The sequence below is a fragment of the Nicotiana sylvestris genome, chromosome 8 (genome assembly GCF_000393655.2).
Source record: "Nicotiana sylvestris chromosome 8, ASM39365v2, whole genome shotgun sequence".
Classification (NCBI taxonomy): Eukaryota; Viridiplantae; Streptophyta; class Magnoliopsida; order Solanales; family Solanaceae; genus Nicotiana; species Nicotiana sylvestris.
Window position 1 is genome coordinate 164,843,634 of NC_091064.1, and position 19,617 is coordinate 164,863,250.

Here is a 19,617-nt window from a genome sequence, read left to right on the forward strand (position 1 = left end):
ATTCCGGTTTTGGTCTTCGTTAGGGTTCCCTGGTTCAATTTGGGATTCGAACCGTTCTAGCATGATTTGAGCAAAACCCAGTGTTCTAGAGATGGGGGAGGTCCGGGGGTCCCGTGATGTGAGTTTGGGACTGGTTGGGGTGGCTTTAGGGTTCCGATCGAATCTTCAAACGAAGATTCGAGACGGTGGGGGATGATTCGAGGTACAAGGGTCCGGGATTTGGGAAGAGGAAGGCATGGAGGTTCCGTGGTGTTAATTTGGCGGTCTCCGGCGTCGTTGCCGCCGGGTTTATGGTGAGGGGGTGGAAGGGCGGCGCTAGGGTTCCGAGGTCGTTTGGTTTGTCTCTGAAAGAGACGAAACAAAAAGGGGGGGAGGAGTTGGAAATGAAGCGGGTTTGGGGGTTTTGGGGTATATTAAATGTGACAATTAATTTGAGCCGTTAGATCAAATGATCTTAACGGCTCGGATTAATTGGTGAAGGACGGGACGGGGTCGTTTGGTGTAGAAACAGGGTCGTTTGGTTTTAATGAGAGGTCAGGTCTGGTTTGGTTAAGGTTTGACTGGGTAAGATGTGTTTTTGGGCCTGGAGTTTTCTTTTAAAATTTGCCCAAATCCGAAATCTTTCTATTTTTGCTCAACTTTTCCTTCTTTTTCTTTTACTATTTTTTCTCCTTTTAAATTCCTAATTTATAAACACTAATACTAATTGACTCTTAATAATTAAAATCTAATTGGCTCTTAAAATCTAAAATTAAACACTAATTAAAACAAAAATCACACAATCAGATATTAAATGATAAAAATACAAAAATACGTATTTTTGTGATTTTCTTCCTTTGAAAAACCAAATATGATTTAATTAATTCCTAATAGTAGAATAAAATCCTAAATTCACACGCAACATATTTTTTGTATTTTTAATTAATAAAAATAAACATTCACATACAAAACTATAAATAACTATCTAAAATGCCACGCAAATTCTCAAAAATTGTACATAAAGGAAATTTGTTTTATTTTTTGATTTCTTTTGGGGTAATTTCTCGTAAAGCAAAAATCACGTGCTCACAGCAGCATTTCTGGCTCCCTCTGCCAAAACTTTATCCGACTATATGTTGTGTCGAACATTAACTAGTTCCTTGTATCGTACCAGCAAAGTAGAAACCTATAAATTGTGCATCACTGTCTTTGAAGTAACAAAATAGTGGACAAACACTTCACTTGCATTCAAAGTGAAATATATCTAATTCAGCTTGGACTTTCAATTTTCTGGTGCAAAATAGAGTTAAACTCGCACTGAATTTCTCGCGCTCTTTGAGCTTGAATTATAAAGACGCATCTTCTTTGCTAACGAAAGAGAAACCTAACAATTTCACAGAAATAAAGCAAGGCTTGTGGAGAGACTCCTATATTTAAATAGATAAGTAATTCAACTGTAAAAGAGGTTTGATACAAAAAGCTGAAAAATACGAGCAAAAATGCATACATGGTGACGACACTATTGGAGAAAACAGACAGCAAATGCTCAACATAACCTGGAATCTTTGATGATTATGTGCAGAGTACATCAGAGTTGCATACATTAAAAGTCAAGATCAAAGACATAAGTATTAACTGAAGCAGAACAAGATTCAGGGCTGATTGATAATTCGCAATACATAACTTTATCTTCCATGATTATGAAGCACAATATCTCTTTAATTAGTGAGAGGAAATCCTCAAGTTAAGACGTTAGAGAGTTAAGTTTAAATAGCTAAACTCAAAAAGTGTCAGTGTCTCACATTAGGTATAATATAGCTATATACATCGTTGTGGCAATATGAGAAAATGGAGGCAACTCCCCGATCTAACCAATCGAAGTTCCAGCAGATATGGACGACAAAAACTAGGGTTCTGACAACACTATCCATTTTTGACATAGATCTCTAATTCCGATGAGTTTTGGTTGGTTTTTCGATCGGAGTTAGCAAACCTCTGATTTTCAGATTTTCTCCGGCGAGATCTTAAAGAAGCGTATACAGTTTCCAGCTTTTTTCATACAGAGAGATATTTTCCGGCAAAACAGAATTTATTATAAGCGTGTCATCTGACAAAGAAATAGTTCTGCTTCTACTAATATAAACTGGCCAACAATGTTCACCTCTTAACTCTTTAAAACAAAAAACAAAAAGAAAAGAAAAAGGAGAGTAAGATCAGGAAATCTCATCCTTTCTCACTGCTAATAACAAAATTTATTAACAAACATGAATGACTCTACTAGGTTGTGGAAGTAGCATACAAAATGTTTCATCTATAAATAAAATTGAAAATAAAACTCAAAGCTCCTAATATAGCCGGAAATGTGATTAAATGTCAGCCAAAATTCCCAGTTTAGCGATAGGTGCGGTATACTGGAGTGTACATGCAGCTCTCAGCATACTTTTCAAGATCCGTAGGACGAGGGAGACGTGTTGCTAGACCTGAAAAAAGTGGTTAAGTTAAAGATTCATCATCAGCAAGTTTGAGCTAGGTGCTTAATTTGTTAAACCACTTTGGAGGACTCACCAAGTTCATATGCCTTAGCAGCTACTTCGGCCGCAATATGGGCTGATATTTTTCTGATGTTAGTGAATGATGGGTAGATCCGTCCCTTTAAATAGTCTTCCTCTGTCACCTGAGCTGCCAAAGCTTCCGCTGTTTCATGAAAGAAATGATTGAAGTCAAATTACATGCATGAAAAGACTTTTCCCTCCTTTCGCTAACATCCTACGAAATTAGCATCAATCTATAGTACATGTTAATTAACTGATAAAGAGATTACATGAGATTCTAAATCAGACTCGAAGTATATGTAATTCTTGACTTTAATATACTTACAGGCTGCCAGTAACATATCATCATGCACACGAATTGTGCCAGACATTATAATTCCCAAACCAAATCCAGGGAATATGTAGGCATTGTTGGCCTGAAAAGTTCAGCAAAAGAAGGGTAAATATCCAAATTATTACTCAAGAACAGTCAATTGCTATTGGGAAAGAGCAGCACCTGGCCAGACACAAAAGTCCGTCCCTCATACTCAAACGGGTCAAATGGGCTTCCACTAGCAAAGATTGCATGACCCTGTACGTGGCCGAAAGGGAAAGAGGTAACGCGCTCAGTAATTTGTACATAAAAAATTACCGGCTTGAGTTAGCACATTGTAGAAACCCTGAGCTATCTAAGCTTTATACTGGAATTTACCTTGCTCCATGTATACGCTTCCTCAGCAGTGCATTCAGCTTGTGATGTCGGATTAGACAAAGCCATAATGAGAGGTTTCTGGAGAACATCATTTGTGCCAAAATTAGAAACTTCATTGTATTGTAGACTATGATTCATGGAGCTTATATTGCAGTGTCTATGCATGCATATTTCATTTGTGTGTGCATGTGCATGTGTGAGAGAGGGGGAGACCTACCGGATTGAGAGAAGCCATAGTCTCCACGACTTCCTTCGTAAATGTTTTTCCAACTCCTGAAGTTCCTATTAGAACAGTTGGCTTTATTGCCTAACAAATGGAGAATAAAGTGAGATAAGGAATGTGTTTTTTGCCATCATCTATTTAAGTCACATCACGCTTCAATAGAAAGACGCAAATTTCACACCTTGACGGCATCTATAAGTTCCTTAACAGGTTCGTGATCATGAGCCCAAGGCTTTTTGAAGTGCTGAAGGGACTCCAAACGAGAACTAACCACCAGTCCCTGTAATAAATTAAAAAACTGTTTGTGGGAAAAGGAGATGCTGATACGAACATAAATGATATTCAAGCATGTAGGTAGAGATCAATTTATTGCGTGTGGCATTTTACTGGAACGTCAGATCATGATATATACCTTAGAGTCAACAAGCCAAATCTTCTTTCGAGCTTCTTCTAAAGGAACACTAGTCTGAAAGGCAAATCCAGAAATTTAGTACAGAAGATTCAAAAAAAGAAAAAATGAGAAAAAGAAGATGAAGAGTAGTTCGAACCCTTTTTGTTATCTCAAGTGCTATGAGCTCAGCAATACCAGTTCCAGCCTTCAGGAAGCAAAAGACAAGAAAGTTAAAAACAAGATTCCTAACGTTGACACATAATGTGCTCTTATTGATATTTTGATCAGTATTTTTATGACATTTACAAAATCCCCAATGTATATGGCCATTTTGTATATAGGTATCCACTTGGTCTAGTTAATCCAGGAAAAAAGTTCTTTTAGCAGATAGACTAGCACCAGTGCAGCACTAATGGCCTTAATGGACAGTATTGGCCCGCCTTTCATCTCAGGCTTTTGCCAGTAGATGGGTAGTTAGGCTTCTAGATTGCAAAGAAATGAAACAGACATTTCTGTAATTGATGGAAGTTAGTTATTATATCAATCTCCAAAGCAGAAGATAAAGTCCTAGGTCTAAATATCATGGCCAACTGAAAATGGTGAGTTGTAAAGGAAAAACATAAATTCGTGCCTAAATTTGTGCCATTAACTTAAAATGTATATGAATAAACTACTCTGAAGAAATAAGCAAGTAAAGTTAAGTAGTAAACCCTTGTTTCAACTATAAAAAAAAGAAGGCAAAAGCTAATCTAGTTGGACAGTGAGAAGGCTGAAGCTCTTGCCGGGAAATAAGGTGTCACATTACTTTCTAATTTAAGTAGAATAAAATCTGCCTACTGTTCTAGTCCAAACCAATATACAGTATTAGTACATAATGAAACTCTTGAAGAGCAATTAAATAACCCAGAAAATGTGAAGGGGAAATGGTTGATGAATCTCACCTCTCCAGCACCTAAGAATAAGAAAGTATGGTCAGCCAGTGTTCCACCAAGTAGTTTTAGAGATGCGATAAGCCCGGCCAGAACCACAGATGCTGTGCCCTGTAAAATAAGTATAAGGATTATTAATCCACTCAAAAAGAAGGTAAAAGTTTCAAGTTGCCGGTCAGTCTCACAATATCTACCTGTATATCATCATTGAATACAAGATGTGTAGTGCGATACTTTGCAAGAAGATTGAATGCATTGTGGTTTGCAAAATCTTCAAACTGAAAAATTTATTAGGCAACTTTAGGACATAAATAAGTGAACCGAAGAGACAAAGTTCTTCAGATTGGTGCTTCATGATATTTGGGGAAGCAGGGAGAAGATAGCAAATGCACTAGGATATTTAAAGTTAGTGACATACCTGAATGAGGACTTTCTCTCCGTAGTTTTGCTTAACTGCAGACATAAACTCCTCCAGAAGTTCAGCATATTCCTTTAAGAGAAAAACATGAATGAAATTTCAGCTTCCGGAAAGGTAGAGTTTGACAACTGCATTAATTTCATCTGTAGTCTGACAACGCAAAGTAAAGGAATGGAAAAGATCATCAGACCTGCCCTGTAGCTCTTTTCTGCTTGAGTCCAATGTAGAACTCATTATCCAGTAACTGCTGATTATTCGTGCCAACATCAATGGTTATAGGAAGACACTGAAGATTAAAAAATAATAGTGTGAATTTCTGACACAGATTGTCTAATGAAATCAATATAATGTAGTCATAAATATCAGCCCTCATACTGATACAACAAATATTAAACATTTTAGTTGTTTGGAAGATATCATTGAAGACTGATCCATATCAAGTTTAGACAAGGAAACCACATTAAAACTTCAAGAAGATGAAATCTGTTAAGATGTTAGAACACATGATATTCTGATCCACTTGATATAGACATTAGAAGAAACAGAATTTTGTGGACATAGATGGAGATCCTCTGAGAAAACGTATTCATCTTCTTTAACATGCCAAATTTTTATTGGCTGATAGCATCCAAATTAATACAAGCTGGAAATAGCCAAAATTCCACTCAGACATGTATGAGAAAGCATAGTAAAAAGGGAAATTTGGAGGCAAGCAAATTTCAAGAAGTGTAAAGCGTTCCATCCACAAAATGCAAAAAGCACAAGGACTAATTATGAGATCAGTTTGAGATAATGATAAGTGTACAAAGAAACAAAGTTGGACTAGTGCTTACTACTGAGGGACGAACACCCCCAAGAGCAGTATAAAGAGAGAGCTTTCCAACTGGAATACCCATACCCTGAAACAATTTTGGAACTTTTGGTCAATGATGTTATCCATCTGCAACTGTGTACAAGTAAAGTAGAGATAGAACTGTCTCTCTAATTAGTTCTGTCCAGTTGTTCAAATAACACGCGATTAGGGAATAAATCCGATAACTAGACGAACTTGACAGATTTACCTGACAGCCAAGGTCACCAAGTCCTAATATCCGCTCCCCATCTGTTACAACAATGACTTGAATACTCTTCTCAGGCCAGTTTTTCAATACCTCAAGAATCTTTCCCCTGAAAGTTTCAGTAGAAAGGTAAGTACATTAACATGGAGCAGAAGAGCATTTGACGTACAATTAAAAGGAACAGAAAAAATGGATGACTACAAAGAAAGAAAGGAACAAGGGAAATTACTTTTCTTTTAAGCTGATAAAGAGACCCTGAGGACGCCTGAAAATGCTTCCGTACTTCTGGCAAGCCTCGCCAACTGTTGGGGTATATACAATTGGCAAGAGCTCCTCAACATGATCGATGAGAAGCTTGTAAAATAACCTTTCATTTCTTTCCTGCGAATTGCAAAAGCAAATTATAAGCAGAATTTTAGCAGCAGAGACACAGAATCACCGATCAGTCTGATCATAGAGTGGAATCATCATGAAATAACTTAGGTTATAGAACAGCCAAGTAACGTATTAATGGAGATTGTATTCCCTTACTCTTCCCCAGATAGTTTCTTATGCAGTCCTTGAGAAATGCCAAATTATTTAGCGTGTTCAAATTATAGATGTGGTAGTTTACAGCCTTTGCTCTAAGAGGGCATAAAAAGGGTTACACACATGATAAAATAAAAACGACAAAGAGAAAAGGACACGAATTCTGGACCCATATAGACATGCTATATTGGTAAGTCCAATAGGTAAATTGTGAGATTTTAAACGCATAGCTTACCATTATTTTTTTTTGATAGCTTACCATTGTCATAAGATTAAAAAAAAAAACTAAAGTAGATTACTTCCATAAAAACATCCTTTAAGGAGTAAATCCAAGACTTTACACCGATTGCCATGCAAACATACAAAAGATCCAATATGTAACCTCATAAAATTTAACTGACATGGAATCTAACATGTTACAGAAGAGGTAAAATTACCTGAAGATCCATCATGGCCATGTATCTTTGCAGTGGAACTTGATATTGGCGGAGATTGTGTATCAATCTCTTCTCCTGATATTTGATGAAAAAGGTTTAGCGGTCTAATTATGAGTGGAAATGGAAACAGAGAACTCAAGTTTATAAGTCAAGGATTATCGAATAACCTGAAGTTCTTGGCTTAAAACAGTAGGAGGTAGAAGGCCGCGCAGATAGTGAGCATCTCTCTCTTCTTCAGTGAAGGCAAGCCCTTTGTTGTAGTGTGGATCCCGTAACAAACTATATCCACTGAAATCAACAAAGATGATTTGTCAGGAAGGACTAGTTATCACATAAAGTTGACAATGCTCAGCCTATAACACAAACTAAATTCACAATTTTCACAACCAAACACTCATTAGTTTGTCAATCCAGCCACAAAAAGGGGTAACAAGTAAAACGCTACGCCTGGAACAGGAAAGTAACTGAATAAAATCAGATAATCCAAGGGAAATAGGATAATAACACAATTTGCAACTACTCTCCACACATTAGATCCCTTATTTTGTGATCTACAAAGACCACTAAAATTTTACATAATGAAACAAGGAGTAATACAATATTCTTTTGGGGTATTAATAAATTAACACAACAGCCCGCAAGGGTTGGATGAGTTGGTTGGGTGAGTGGTCTCCCACATGAGAGACCTGGGATCGATTCCCTCACTAGCAGCTTCCTCAGTTAGAGCCCGTCGCACCGGGTGTGCCTAGTGCAGTTTCTATCTCCTGTGTGATTTGCGAACTATTACGTAGTGAGCAGGTTAGCCAGCGCGCACCGAAGGGTAGCGGCTGCGGGTTTCCTGAAAATTTTCCAAAAAATAAATTAACACAAACCATAGCAAAATGAGTCTCTACCCAGGTAGGAGTAATGTCTGCGTACATATTACCCTCCCCAGAATCCACTTGTGGGATTAGAGGGTTTGTTGTTCATAGCAAAATGAAGCAAAAGATCATAGACAATTAAAGAAAAAATAGAAGAGATTACCTAGCAACAGAAAAAGTCCAAGGGGTGATAGGCTGATCTTCAGTAGCTCTATCCTCTCCATACATATCCTCAACGCCACCAGCAACACCACATTTATCTTTCATATCAAGAACAGAATCACCATTTGATGAAATTTCCTTCAATGTGCTCTCCATTACTACCCGTATCTTTAATATTCCTCCTCCTCTTTGACCCAATAAAAACAACCCCAATGCCTTTCTCTGCCAATGAAACAAACTGAAACAACAATAACCCACAAAGACAACAAAAGAAAGAGTAAATAAATACCCAAGAAAACTACAAATGTTCTTTGCTTCTGCTACCAAGAACAGAACAACCCACCTTTTATAACCCAAGAAACAATGAAATTCAAAATGTTTGAATGCAACTTTTCAATGTCAAATTAAAAAATTTAAGTGTGAAACTGAAAACGCTGCTGAGTAATATAGTGTGAAAGTATTACCAAAAGAAAAAAAAGAAAGTGGGTTAGGGGAGAGTACCAGGAAATAGGGTCTGGTGAATGAGATCATTGTGAGAGAGGAATAAGTAAAATACAGGTGTTATGAGAAAGAGAAGGAGACGGAGAATTCCGCGTTGCCTTACACAAAGTGAGGACTGGAAGTAGTTGCAACAGTTACCAGTTTTGAACCTTTCTTTCTTGCCATTCTTTTCATTCCTCGCTCGCCGTTATCGGTTTATTTCTTTCCTTATAATGACATATTTGCCCCCCAAACATTTTCTGAATTTTTTTTTTCTTTTGGTGATTTTTTACTCGAAAAGAAGGGTTTTTGCAAAATAAATTTAATAAAAATGCTGAAAGTAAATACTCCATTATATATTTAGTTGGATGCTCCCAATTTTTACACGACATCAAAACTAAACTTCAATAAGCACAGCGAGCCACTAACATGTTTCGACATGACGAGCTACTTCAGGTAACTCATTTACTTATAATTGAGTTATTCCTACATTTTTTAAAAAAAAAAGAGAAAAAAAGGAAAAGAACGAGCAAAAATAGAAGACCAAAAAATGAAATTCACTTGTAGAATTTTAGAGCCGAATTATATGTGCAGGAGAATGTTAAAGAATAAATGTCTCTAAAAAGGTTTATAATAGTCTTGAGCTACTTTATCGACTTATTGTTTTATGATTTTAAATTAAATGTTCATATTTTACCATAGCTTTATCGACTTCTATATACTTTCTCCATTTCAATTAATACGAACCTATATTTTTTTAGTTCGTGCCAAAAAAAAAATAATCTATATTTGAAAAATAATTTACCGTTATCCAATAATTTGTAGTCACACAAAATATATGTGCCTCATTTTGCACCACAAGCTCAAAAGTGTTCTCTTTTTTTCTTAAATTCAATGTCGAGCTAAATAGGTTCACATAAACTGAAACAGAAGGGAGTATAAGTTTTAAATTTGTAAAATCCCACCAGCTCTGTCCCATTTTATATTGTACACTTTTCTTTATAGTTATTTCAAGAAGAATATTATATTTGTATATTTTAAAATAATTTAACTTAAAACTTTTATTTTACCCTTAAAAAATAGTAAAGCAAACTTATACTGCTAGAATTTGGGATTGATCCTTAGCTTGCCTTTTTACCTCCTCAAATCCTACATAAGAGTTGGACGTGCCCAACCTTTTACAATTTGCACAATTCCCAAAAACATTTCTAGCACCGCTATGAAGGTTGGATGGAGTCCAGAACTGAAATGTGGTTCTTTTGGACTCAAAATATTTTTTTGAATTAAAAAGAAGTTATATTTCTATATAAAACGCGGTTAATAACCACGTTTTATATAGAACGCGGTAACAAACAACGATTTATATAGTAGCTGATAAGACCTCTATATAAAGTGCGATACATTACCGCGTTTTATATAAAATACGATAATGAACCGCATTTTATATACATAAATAATAGATCCCTTCCCCTTCCCCGCGTTTCTGTCCTGAATCTTCCCCCTTCCCCCTTAAAAAATACGGCGGTCTCCCCCCCCCCCCCCATTAACAATCAAAAAACTCGTGTGGACCCCACCCGTCCCATAAAAAGTAGATATTATTGGTCCGACATTCTAGTCAAGCCCTCTATTGTTGTGGGTTGCTTGTTGCGGAGTCAAATTTTCAAATCTTCAACTTTCCGAAAAAACATAAATAAATCGAGGTATTCCTATTTAGTTTATGTCCAAACTCGTATAAATAATGCATATTAATTGTTTTGAATGTGTTGTATGTTATTTTGTATTTTTTTTTTGCGATTAAATTGGTATGTTATTTTTATCCGGACTAAGATATTAATGTAGTAAAAAAATATGTAAAAATTATGAAATAGTTATTATTTGTTAATAAATTACTATTACTGTTTTATATGTATTTTTGTGAATGTTTTGTGATTACAATATATTTGTTGTATTTTATCTGATTTAAATTATTTATTTGCTTAAAGACTAGTAATGTAGTGTCTTTTAGTGTAGTAAAATGTAGTGCCTTTTAGCGTAGTTTTCCTGTAGTTTAAGTATCTCTTATACTCAAAAATACGTCAAGATAATTGATAGATCAAACACAAACTTTGTCCAATTATAGTCAACATATATTTGGTGCTACTGGGCTGCAAATATCGATCCTGGAACACATATATAAATCTTTAATAATTAAATATTGGATAATTATAAAAATTAATTATTTAATTTACAAATAAACATATGAAATTATAAAACTAACATGTAAAATAATAAAACTAACATATACAATAAATTGGTGCTACTGGACTCCACGAACCTGGAACCCATATGTGAATATTTAATTATAAAAATTAATTATTTAAGTTACAAACTAACATATAAAATTATAATAAAACTAACACATAGAAGAATTTAAGATATCTTGGTGCTATTGGGCCTCAAATATCGAGTCTAGAACCCTTATGTGAATATTTATTTATAAAAATTAATTATTTAATTATATCTTGATGATTGAGGGTTATCACTGCTTTGCGCAATATCATTATAGCGAACGTCTTCATGCTTCACGTACATTTCCAACATTTTTATCAAATAAGTTCTCGGTATTCATCCGGAGTCCTCAAAAAATCTCTCTGAGTTTCATCATCCTCGATGTTAAACTCAGCATAACAAGCAACCGTTGCAGAGTCACATAATGTGGATATCTTCCGGTTTTAAGATTCACCGAACGTTTGCTCAACCTCATTTTTTTTGCATAACAACGATACCAGTCTATCGTACTCCATTGTAAGTGTCAACTTAATATGACTCTGTGGAGATAAACTATAGCTCATTGAGTTATTCGCCACCACAACCTCACCCTCCCCCCTCCCCCCTCCCCAATATAATGAAACCCTTACTTTCCGCTCTTCAGACATTATGAAAAAAGCTTGAGAATTTAAGAACAAGAAAAATTTATCACGAAATTGGAGTATTTCTGAATGATTTTTCTCAAAACCCTTAACGCCTTTAAATAAGACAATGCCCAATCTGGGGGGTCACATTTTTGGAGTAAAACGCTGTTTAAAAGGGCGTTTTACATATTTGAATTATTATTATGTCAGTTAAGCGCAGAAGAGTTATTGGTGGACCGAGAAAATATGTAAAACACGGTTCATTATAGCGCTTTATATAAAACGCAGTAATAAATCGTGTTTTATGTAGTTGTCTTATCAGCTACTATATAAATCGCGGTTTGTTACCGCATTTTATGTTTTACCTTAATATCCCAAACAACCGTTAAGGTATAACCGCGTTTTATATAGAATGATAACTTTTTTTAATACCTAAAAAGGTGTTTTGAGTCCAAAAGAATCACATTTTGGTTCCGGACTAGGTTGGACACACCGAAACGTTTTACCCTTTATAATCCAAAAACTACGCCTTCTAATGCTATTCTTTGCAGTTAAGTAGAGAGTGAGGCGAGGGTACTACCGTCACGTACAAAATGAGTTACAGGAAGAATATGTACAAAATGTAAAAAGGTTCGGTGTTAAATTAAGAACATGTAGGCAACGTTGGAAGTTACAAACTCTCTTTCAAATGGTTAGGAGCTAAATTAAATTCTGAACCTATCCAATATGCATGTAACGTAACTTTTCATTAGTGTGTTAGCTCTTGTCTTTAAGACTTTAACGCCTAATGTAGCAATCAATAAATGGTTCTAAACTAGAGCTTTCTTTCAACTTTCACCATCTAAAACTTTAAAAAGAAGAATCAATTACCATCATACGTCCACCAAGTAATAAATTCGGTTGGTATAATTCTCTCTCTTCGTCCATATTTTTTTCTCCTTTTGTTTGATCGACCATTGGAATATGGTTAAATTTTAGACTTTTCTTGAATTAACGTTTTAAAAAAAAAACTTATATAAGCAACATTTCTTCAGACTTTCATAATACCCCTCATGTGCACAATAAGTGACCATTTTACCTTTGGCACGCCCATTAAAAAAATACAAACTTTTAGAGGAAAAAATGTATTCACTACATTAACCTTAATTAATTGTTATCTTGACACATTGGAATATGTAAATAAGGAAAAATTTTGGAAAAAAAATTAATTCCTTCTTGGTTATATAAATGGACACTTATTTTGGACCAAATAAAAGATGAAATGGTCACTTATTATGGACAAAGGGAGTAATAATCACTGGACTTGACAGGAAAAAAAAACAGGGGAAGTATACAAACATCCATTCTTAGAGCTACTATTTAGAAATTAACTAATACTTATTTTGTCCTGAAACATCGATAAAAAATCTTAGTTTCAAGTCAAATCAGGATACAGTCAGATTCCTCTATAAAAATATCCTTATATAGCAAGCATTCATTATAAAAGCTAAGTTTTTCTTGGAATCGATTTTTATATTATATAATAATATATTTTTCCTATAACAGCACTTCACTATTACCAAAAAATCAGATCAACCAAAATTGTTATAGAGAAGTTTAACTGTATTTATATCTTAAAAATTAAAATAAAAAGTTGAAATTCTGAATATATTGACTAATTCCTAAAATAGTAAGCCCTTTTAGAACGGTTATGTGGGTCATTGCTACAAAACACATGCAAGGAAAATCTTTGCTTTACGCATAGAAGTCCAACTAATAAAGCGGAATATTTGGCTGACAGCAAAAGCGCTGCGTTACGCGGCGTCTGCCAACGCTTTTCCTTCTTTACCAAACCCACATTTGGGCTATCATTATTGGCTATGACATTAAGAATTGTCTTTTTCAGAAAGTGTCAACTTTTTACTTTTTCGTTACCTATTAATTTAAAAGTCTACCAGCCTAATTCACTTTTTTACTTTGCTTTTCTAAATATGTTCGTGTGATATCCACATACCTCTTTAACCATCACAAGAAAATCTCTGTTTTCTATTATAAAATAATTATTTCGATATTCTTCAAAATTAATTGCCTTTCCAATCTCCTAGTTTACTCTTGAACATGGTCAGAAATTTAGCAAATATTCCGTAATAGAGAACTAAGGATAAATAATCAATCATTACCAAATCAAATCAATTACTCAAACAAAAAATACAATACATTTTAATGTTAAAGAATGTGATTATCATATATAGTTTTAGTTTAGTTGTACGTCAAACCATTTTTGTTCCGACAATTGAAAAATTAGAAAAATCCTATAAAGAATGTCGTAGTGATCTGAATTTTTCAAAGCAAAGGGTACAGTTTATGGCATTATATTTGTTAGCCAGGTCAACGGAAAATCACGAATTTTGAAAAGAAAAAAAAAAGCAAAGAGAGAGAAGAAGAAGAAGAAGAAAGAGGAACCAGTGTACATATGACTTTTTACTTAAAAAACAAATGAAGCAACGACTTCGTAGCACAAATAATCTGAAGTTTCTAAAGGCAAAGGGTACAAGCTGCGGTATTCATATTTGTTAGACATATCAACGGAAAATCTTGAATTTAAAAACAAAAAAATAAAAGAATACGACGAAGAATATATATATATATATATATATATATATATATATATATATATATATATATATATGATTTTTAACTCATAAAACCAAAGACTTGATCGTCTTGACCACAAGTTTCTAGACCAAGTTTAGATCATGTGCATTTATGTGCTTGCCTACCCATTCCAAAAATTATAAATGACGAGCATTTGGAGCATTTAAATTATGTTAGAGGATATTGGGAAGTTGAATGGGTTTGTGGATAAAGTTAGGGAAAATGACTAGACAGAATATGACAATATTCTCACATGCTCTACATCCTCCAACGGCAAGAAAGAATATGGCACTACTTTAACAAAAAGTAGTACATAGTATCGGACAAAATTAAACAAATCCACTAGTATGGGCTGCTCATGGGCATTTGAGTATTCAAGAGATTCCATCTTTTATTGTTACCGGATAAATACACTACTATGTACAACACTTTTGATTCAAGAAAGTAAAACCATAAATTTCCTTATCTCTGTGTTTTAATATGGTATCAGAGCAGTGTTCATGTTTTAGGTTTCTGCGAATTTTTTTTTATTTTTTATTTTTCATTCTCAATCTCCTTTCTTGCTCTCTTCATCATGGAATCTACCACATAGGAGACCTCTACCCTTGATTCAGGGAGTATTATTGTGATTGACTCCACTCATGTTTATTACCTTCACCCTTCCGACTCTCCGGGGATGCTCCTGGTAAATTCCATATTTGATGGAAAAGGATATGCTGGATGGAGAAGAGGAGTTCTCATTGTTTTGTCTGCTAAAAATAAAGTAGGCTTCATTGATGGAAGTTTTGTTGAACCAGCAGGCACTTCAACTCTTTCACAAGCCTGGAATTGGTGCAATGACATGGTGATTTCTTGGCTGCTCAACTCACTCTCCAAGGAGATAGCAGAGAGTGTTATTTATTCAAAGACTGCTAAGGATCTTTGGACAAAATTGGAGGACAGATTTGGCCAATGTAATGGGGCTCAACTATATCAACTACAAAAAGAGTTAAGTAATTTAACTCAAGGTTCATCAGATGTAGCAGGGTACTACACAAAAATAAAGAAAATTTGGGATGAATTAGATACCCTGAACACTTAAGTTCATTGTAGTTGTACATGCTCATGTGGTGGCAAAGCTAAGTCACTCAAATCTTACCAAGAAGGAAGGCTCATTCAGTTCCTCATGGGATTGAATGAAGCTTATTCAAATGTTAAAAGTAACATCTTAATGATGTCTCCTCTCCCAACCATAAATCAAGCCTACTCACTTCTCATTCAAGAAGAAAAACAAAGGGATCATGTCACACAACACCCGGGAGAGTCTGCTTTCCTTGCCATAAACAAGTTTGGAAACCAGATACAAGGAAAGTTTGAAAGTAAGCAGAAGTGAAACAATGAGGGAAGGGGAAACAACTTGATATGCAGTTTTTGTAAGAAACCCGGGCATACAGCAGAAAAATACTATAGGATTGTGGGATTTCCTGAAGATTTTAAGTTTACCAAGTCTAAGAAATATCAAGGAGTCGCACACAGCAATGCAGCATATGCAGGATCAAAGATTCCATCAGAATCAGTCAATGTTTTTGAAGGAGGTAACAAGTCTATAACTCAGGAGCATCTCAATAAACTTTTTAACTTACTTCAACATGTCAAAGATGGTCAGAACGAGCAAAAATCTGAAGCCGTAGCATCTGCCAACTGTGCTGGTAAAGCATTGCCCAACTCCAAATCTTTTTCTTATTCTTCTTCAATAAATTCCCTCACCTGGATTTTAGATTCAGGCGCATCAAAACATATGACATATGATGCATCAATCATATTTAATATAAAACCAGTAAACAGACATTTACACATTAGCTTGCCTAACTCACACAAGATAAAAATTACCCATTAGGGAAATGTCAGGGTTTTTCCAAATCTCATTCTTTCAAATGTCTTATATGTTCCAAGTTTCAGATACAATTTACTCTCTATTCAGAATTTGTATAATCAATTTAATTGTCTGCTAGTTTTCTTTTCATATGGTGTTATAATGTAGGGCCCTTCAATGAAGAGGCTTCTGGTTCTTGGTGAAGTCAAGAAAGGTCTATACATTTTGAAGTCTAGTCAGTCTAGTTCTAAGGATAGAAATCAAGGTTTTTCTCAGTTTAAGGTCAACTGTAAGCAGCCCAGTAATCCTGCAATTTCTAATTCAGTCTTTAATTCTAAGCAGCCAGTAAATGTTGCAATTTCCAATTCAGTTCCTAGTTTTCTTAAAGGGTCCACTGATGTAAGCCTTTGGCACAAGAGTTTGGGGCATATGCCTTTTCAAATATAAATAAAATTTCAGTTATTCCAAATGCTTCTTTATCTCAAATACATGATCCATGTCAAGTATGTAAGCTAGCAAGGCAAACTAAATTGTTATTTCAATCCAGTGCAATCTCCTCTACTTCTATTTTTGAGTTTATACATGTAGATACTTGGGGACCCTATAAACAAAGCACACATGTGGGTATAAGTATTTTTTAACTATAGTTGGCGACTATAGTAGAGGAACTTGGACATACCTTCTTAGTACCAAAAGTAATGCCTTTACCATTCTCAAGTTTTTTTTTGGCAATGATTGAAAGACAATTCAACACAAAAGTTAGAATAGTAAGGTCGGATAATGCTTTTGAGCTAGGTTCTAGAAGCTCAACATCATATTTTTTTCTTCACAAGGGATTATCTGCCAGACAACCTGTGTGGCTACCCCTCAACAAAATGGGGTTGTAGAGAGGAAACATAGATACTTACTTGAAACATGTAGAGCCCTTCTTTTTCAGTCACATTTGCCAGTTTCCTATTGGGGAGATTGCCTTCTTATAGCCACTTTTCTTAATAGGTTTCCCTCCAAAGTTCTACATTCAAAAACACCTTATGAGAAGTTGTTTGGGAAGTTGCCTGATTATTCTTCTTTAAGAGTCTTTGGTTGTTTATGCTATGCTTCCACTCTATCACAACAAAGGTCTAAATTAGATCCTAGATTTATGTCTTGCGTATTCTTGGGTTACCCTTTTGGAAAGAAGGGTTACAAATTACTCGACTTTCAATCTAAAAAGTATTTTGTGTCTAGAAATGTGATATTTTATGAATATGTCTTTCCTTTTTCATCTCAAATTGATCCTCCCATGTTTCCGATCAATAACACATACACTCTATCTCCCTGCATCAATACACATAATCAATCTCCTCCAGATCCTACATCTTCCCAACATCCAGGTCATTCGGAACTTTCAGAGACATAATCACAAAACTCCCCTAATTCTTTTCATCCTACTCATATCCAACATCCACCTAATACGCCTTCAGCTTCACCAATGTTGGATACTATACTTAGGAGATCCAGCAGGCCTCATCAAACTCCATCTTATCTAAGTGATTATGTCTGCAACACCGTGATTTTATCTGATCACACAGATTCTTATTTTCTTTCACCTCCTTCTCCCACTGTTCTACCTTTTGCAGCCTTAACTCTCACCAATCAGAATATACTCAATTCTGTAATACATATTTCAGAGCCAACTTTCTATTCACATGTTGCTTTACACCCAGGATGGCTAGAAGCTATGGCTACAGAATTTGTAGCTTTAGAACAAAATAAGACTTGGGAAGTAGTGGAGTTGTTGAAAGGGAAGAAAGTTTTGCCTTGTAAGTAGGTGTACAAGGTAAAGTATAATTCAAATGGAAGAGTAGAAAGGCTAAAGGCACGACTGGTGGTTAGGGGAGATATTCAACGTGAAGGAATTGATTTCAATGAAACATTTTCACCAGTGGTGAAAATGACAACCATACGATGTTTATTAGAAATTGTAGTTAAGAAAAACTGGGAGCTTTTCCAACTATATGTCAACAACGCTTTCTTACATGGAGATTTACAAGAAGAAGTTTACATGAGATTTCCAACTGGTATGCAACCACCTTCACCAAATCATGTATGCCTTTTGAAAAAATCTCTTTATGGATTGCGTCAAGCTTCACGACAATAGTATGCTCGACTCACAACAGCTTTGAATTTCAAAGGGTACTCTCATTCACTAAATGATTACTCTTTATTTTTTAAGAATTTTGAATCTAAGGTGTCAATTGTGGCTATATACGTTGATGATATACTACTTACTGGGAATGATATTGATGAGTTTAGTAGACTAAAGGAGTTTCTTAATCATGAGTTTAGAATTAAGGATCTAGGCCATGCACATTATTTTCTTGGTGTAGAGATAATCAGAAAACCAAATGGACTCATACTTAGTCAGAGAAAATTTACCTTGGATTTGCTACAAGAATTTGACTGCATTGATTCAAAGCCAGTATCTTCTCCACTCGTCCGTAACTGCAAACTCCATGCCAATTCAGGGGAGCCTCTTGCTGATCCAACTACATACCGGAGAATTTTGGGAAAGTTAAATTTTTAACGCATACGTGACCCGATTTATAATTCATAGTGCAACATTTAAGTCAATTCATGCAGGACCCCCAAAGACCTCACTTCGATGCTGCAATTAGATGCCTTAAATACCTTTTAGGAAACCCGAGGATAGGCCTTTTTATGACATTTGAGGCCTCTTTTTGCCTAGTTACCTTTTATGACTCGGATTGGGCATCATGCCCGAATTCTCGTCGTTTTGTAAGCGGATTTTTCATAAATATTGGGGGTTCACCTATATCTTGGAAATCCAAGAAACAAATCTCAGTTTCCCTTTCATCCGCTGAAGTGGAGTATTAATCAATGCGTCGGGTAGTCCCTGAAATCACTTGGTTGGTACGCCTATTGAAGGATCTATCAGTAGCACCATCTCTTCCAATCCCAATTCACTCTGACAGGCAAGCAGCTATCCACATCGCAAAAAATCCAGTGTTCCACGAGCGCACTAAACATGTTGAGCTCGATTGTCATTTTGTCTAACAACAATTTGTAGCCAGACTCATCTCTCTCTCGTTTGTCCCATCCTCATCTCAGCTTGCATATATATTTACTAAACCCTTCCATGGGCCTGCTCATCACTCGATAATTAGCAAGTTGGGAGTCTCTTCGAGCCCCTCCAACTTGAGGGGGGATATTGGGAAGTTGAATGGGTTTGTGGATAAAGTAAGAGAAAATGACCGGAGAGAATATGACAATATTCCCACATGCTCCACATCCTCCAACGGCAAGAAAGAATATGACACTACTTTTAACAAAATGTAGTACATAATACCAGACAAAATTAAATAAATCCACTAGTATGGGCTGCTCATGGGAATTTGAGTATTCAAGAGATTCCATCTTTTATTGTTACCAGATAAATACACTACTATGTACAGTACTTTTGATTCAAGAAAGTAATATCAGAAATTTCCTTATCTATGTGTTTTAATAGAGTAATATATTCACTCCAACA

General features: G+C 35.3%; 1 protein-coding gene across 5 annotated transcripts; it reads right to left on the minus strand.

Moving 5' to 3' along the window:
* Nucleotides 1-2,049: 2,049 nt before the first annotated feature.
* LOC104247285 (NADP-dependent malic enzyme-like) lies at nucleotides 2,050-8,880 on the minus strand. 5 transcript variants are annotated; one of them, XM_009803239.2, is made up of 20 exons: nucleotides 8,833-8,880; nucleotides 8,230-8,466; nucleotides 7,374-7,494; nucleotides 7,207-7,281; nucleotides 6,471-6,622; nucleotides 6,245-6,350; nucleotides 6,017-6,082; nucleotides 5,374-5,469; nucleotides 5,184-5,255; nucleotides 4,960-5,043; nucleotides 4,778-4,876; nucleotides 3,994-4,041; nucleotides 3,858-3,911; nucleotides 3,627-3,725; nucleotides 3,440-3,529; nucleotides 3,223-3,300; nucleotides 3,028-3,102; nucleotides 2,857-2,947; nucleotides 2,545-2,673; nucleotides 2,050-2,459 (listed from the first exon to the last, which is right to left on the minus strand). In XM_009803239.2, exons 2-20 carry the CDS (start codon nucleotides 8,382-8,384, stop codon nucleotides 2,371-2,373), a joined length of 1,779 nt encoding a protein of 592 aa, XP_009801541.2. In that variant the 5' UTR covers nucleotides 8,385-8,466; nucleotides 8,833-8,880; the 3' UTR covers nucleotides 2,050-2,370. The 5 variants fall into 5 exon arrangements, with proteins under 5 accessions (XP_009801541.2, XP_009801544.1, XP_009801542.1 ...); XM_009803242.2 differs by having other exon boundaries at nucleotides 8,730-8,842; XM_009803240.2 differs by lacking the exon at nucleotides 8,833-8,880 and adding an exon at nucleotides 8,730-8,819 and having other exon boundaries at nucleotides 8,230-8,450.
* Nucleotides 8,881-19,617: the final 10,737 nt, after the last annotated feature.

Excerpts from the sequence above, each read along its gene's own strand:
- LOC104247285 (XM_009803240.2), bottom strand. The coding sequence starts at position 8,759 with ATGATCTCATTCACCAGACCCTATTTCCTG. Across the intron at positions 5,470-6,016 it reads GGGGTGTTCGTCCCTCAGTA|TGTCTTCCTATAACCATTGA; the intron begins GTAAGCACTAGT and ends TTTAATCTTCAG. Across the intron at positions 3,530-3,626 it reads AACTTATAGATGCCGTCAAG|GCAATAAAGCCAACTGTTCT; the intron begins GTGTGAAATTTG and ends TCCATTTGTTAG.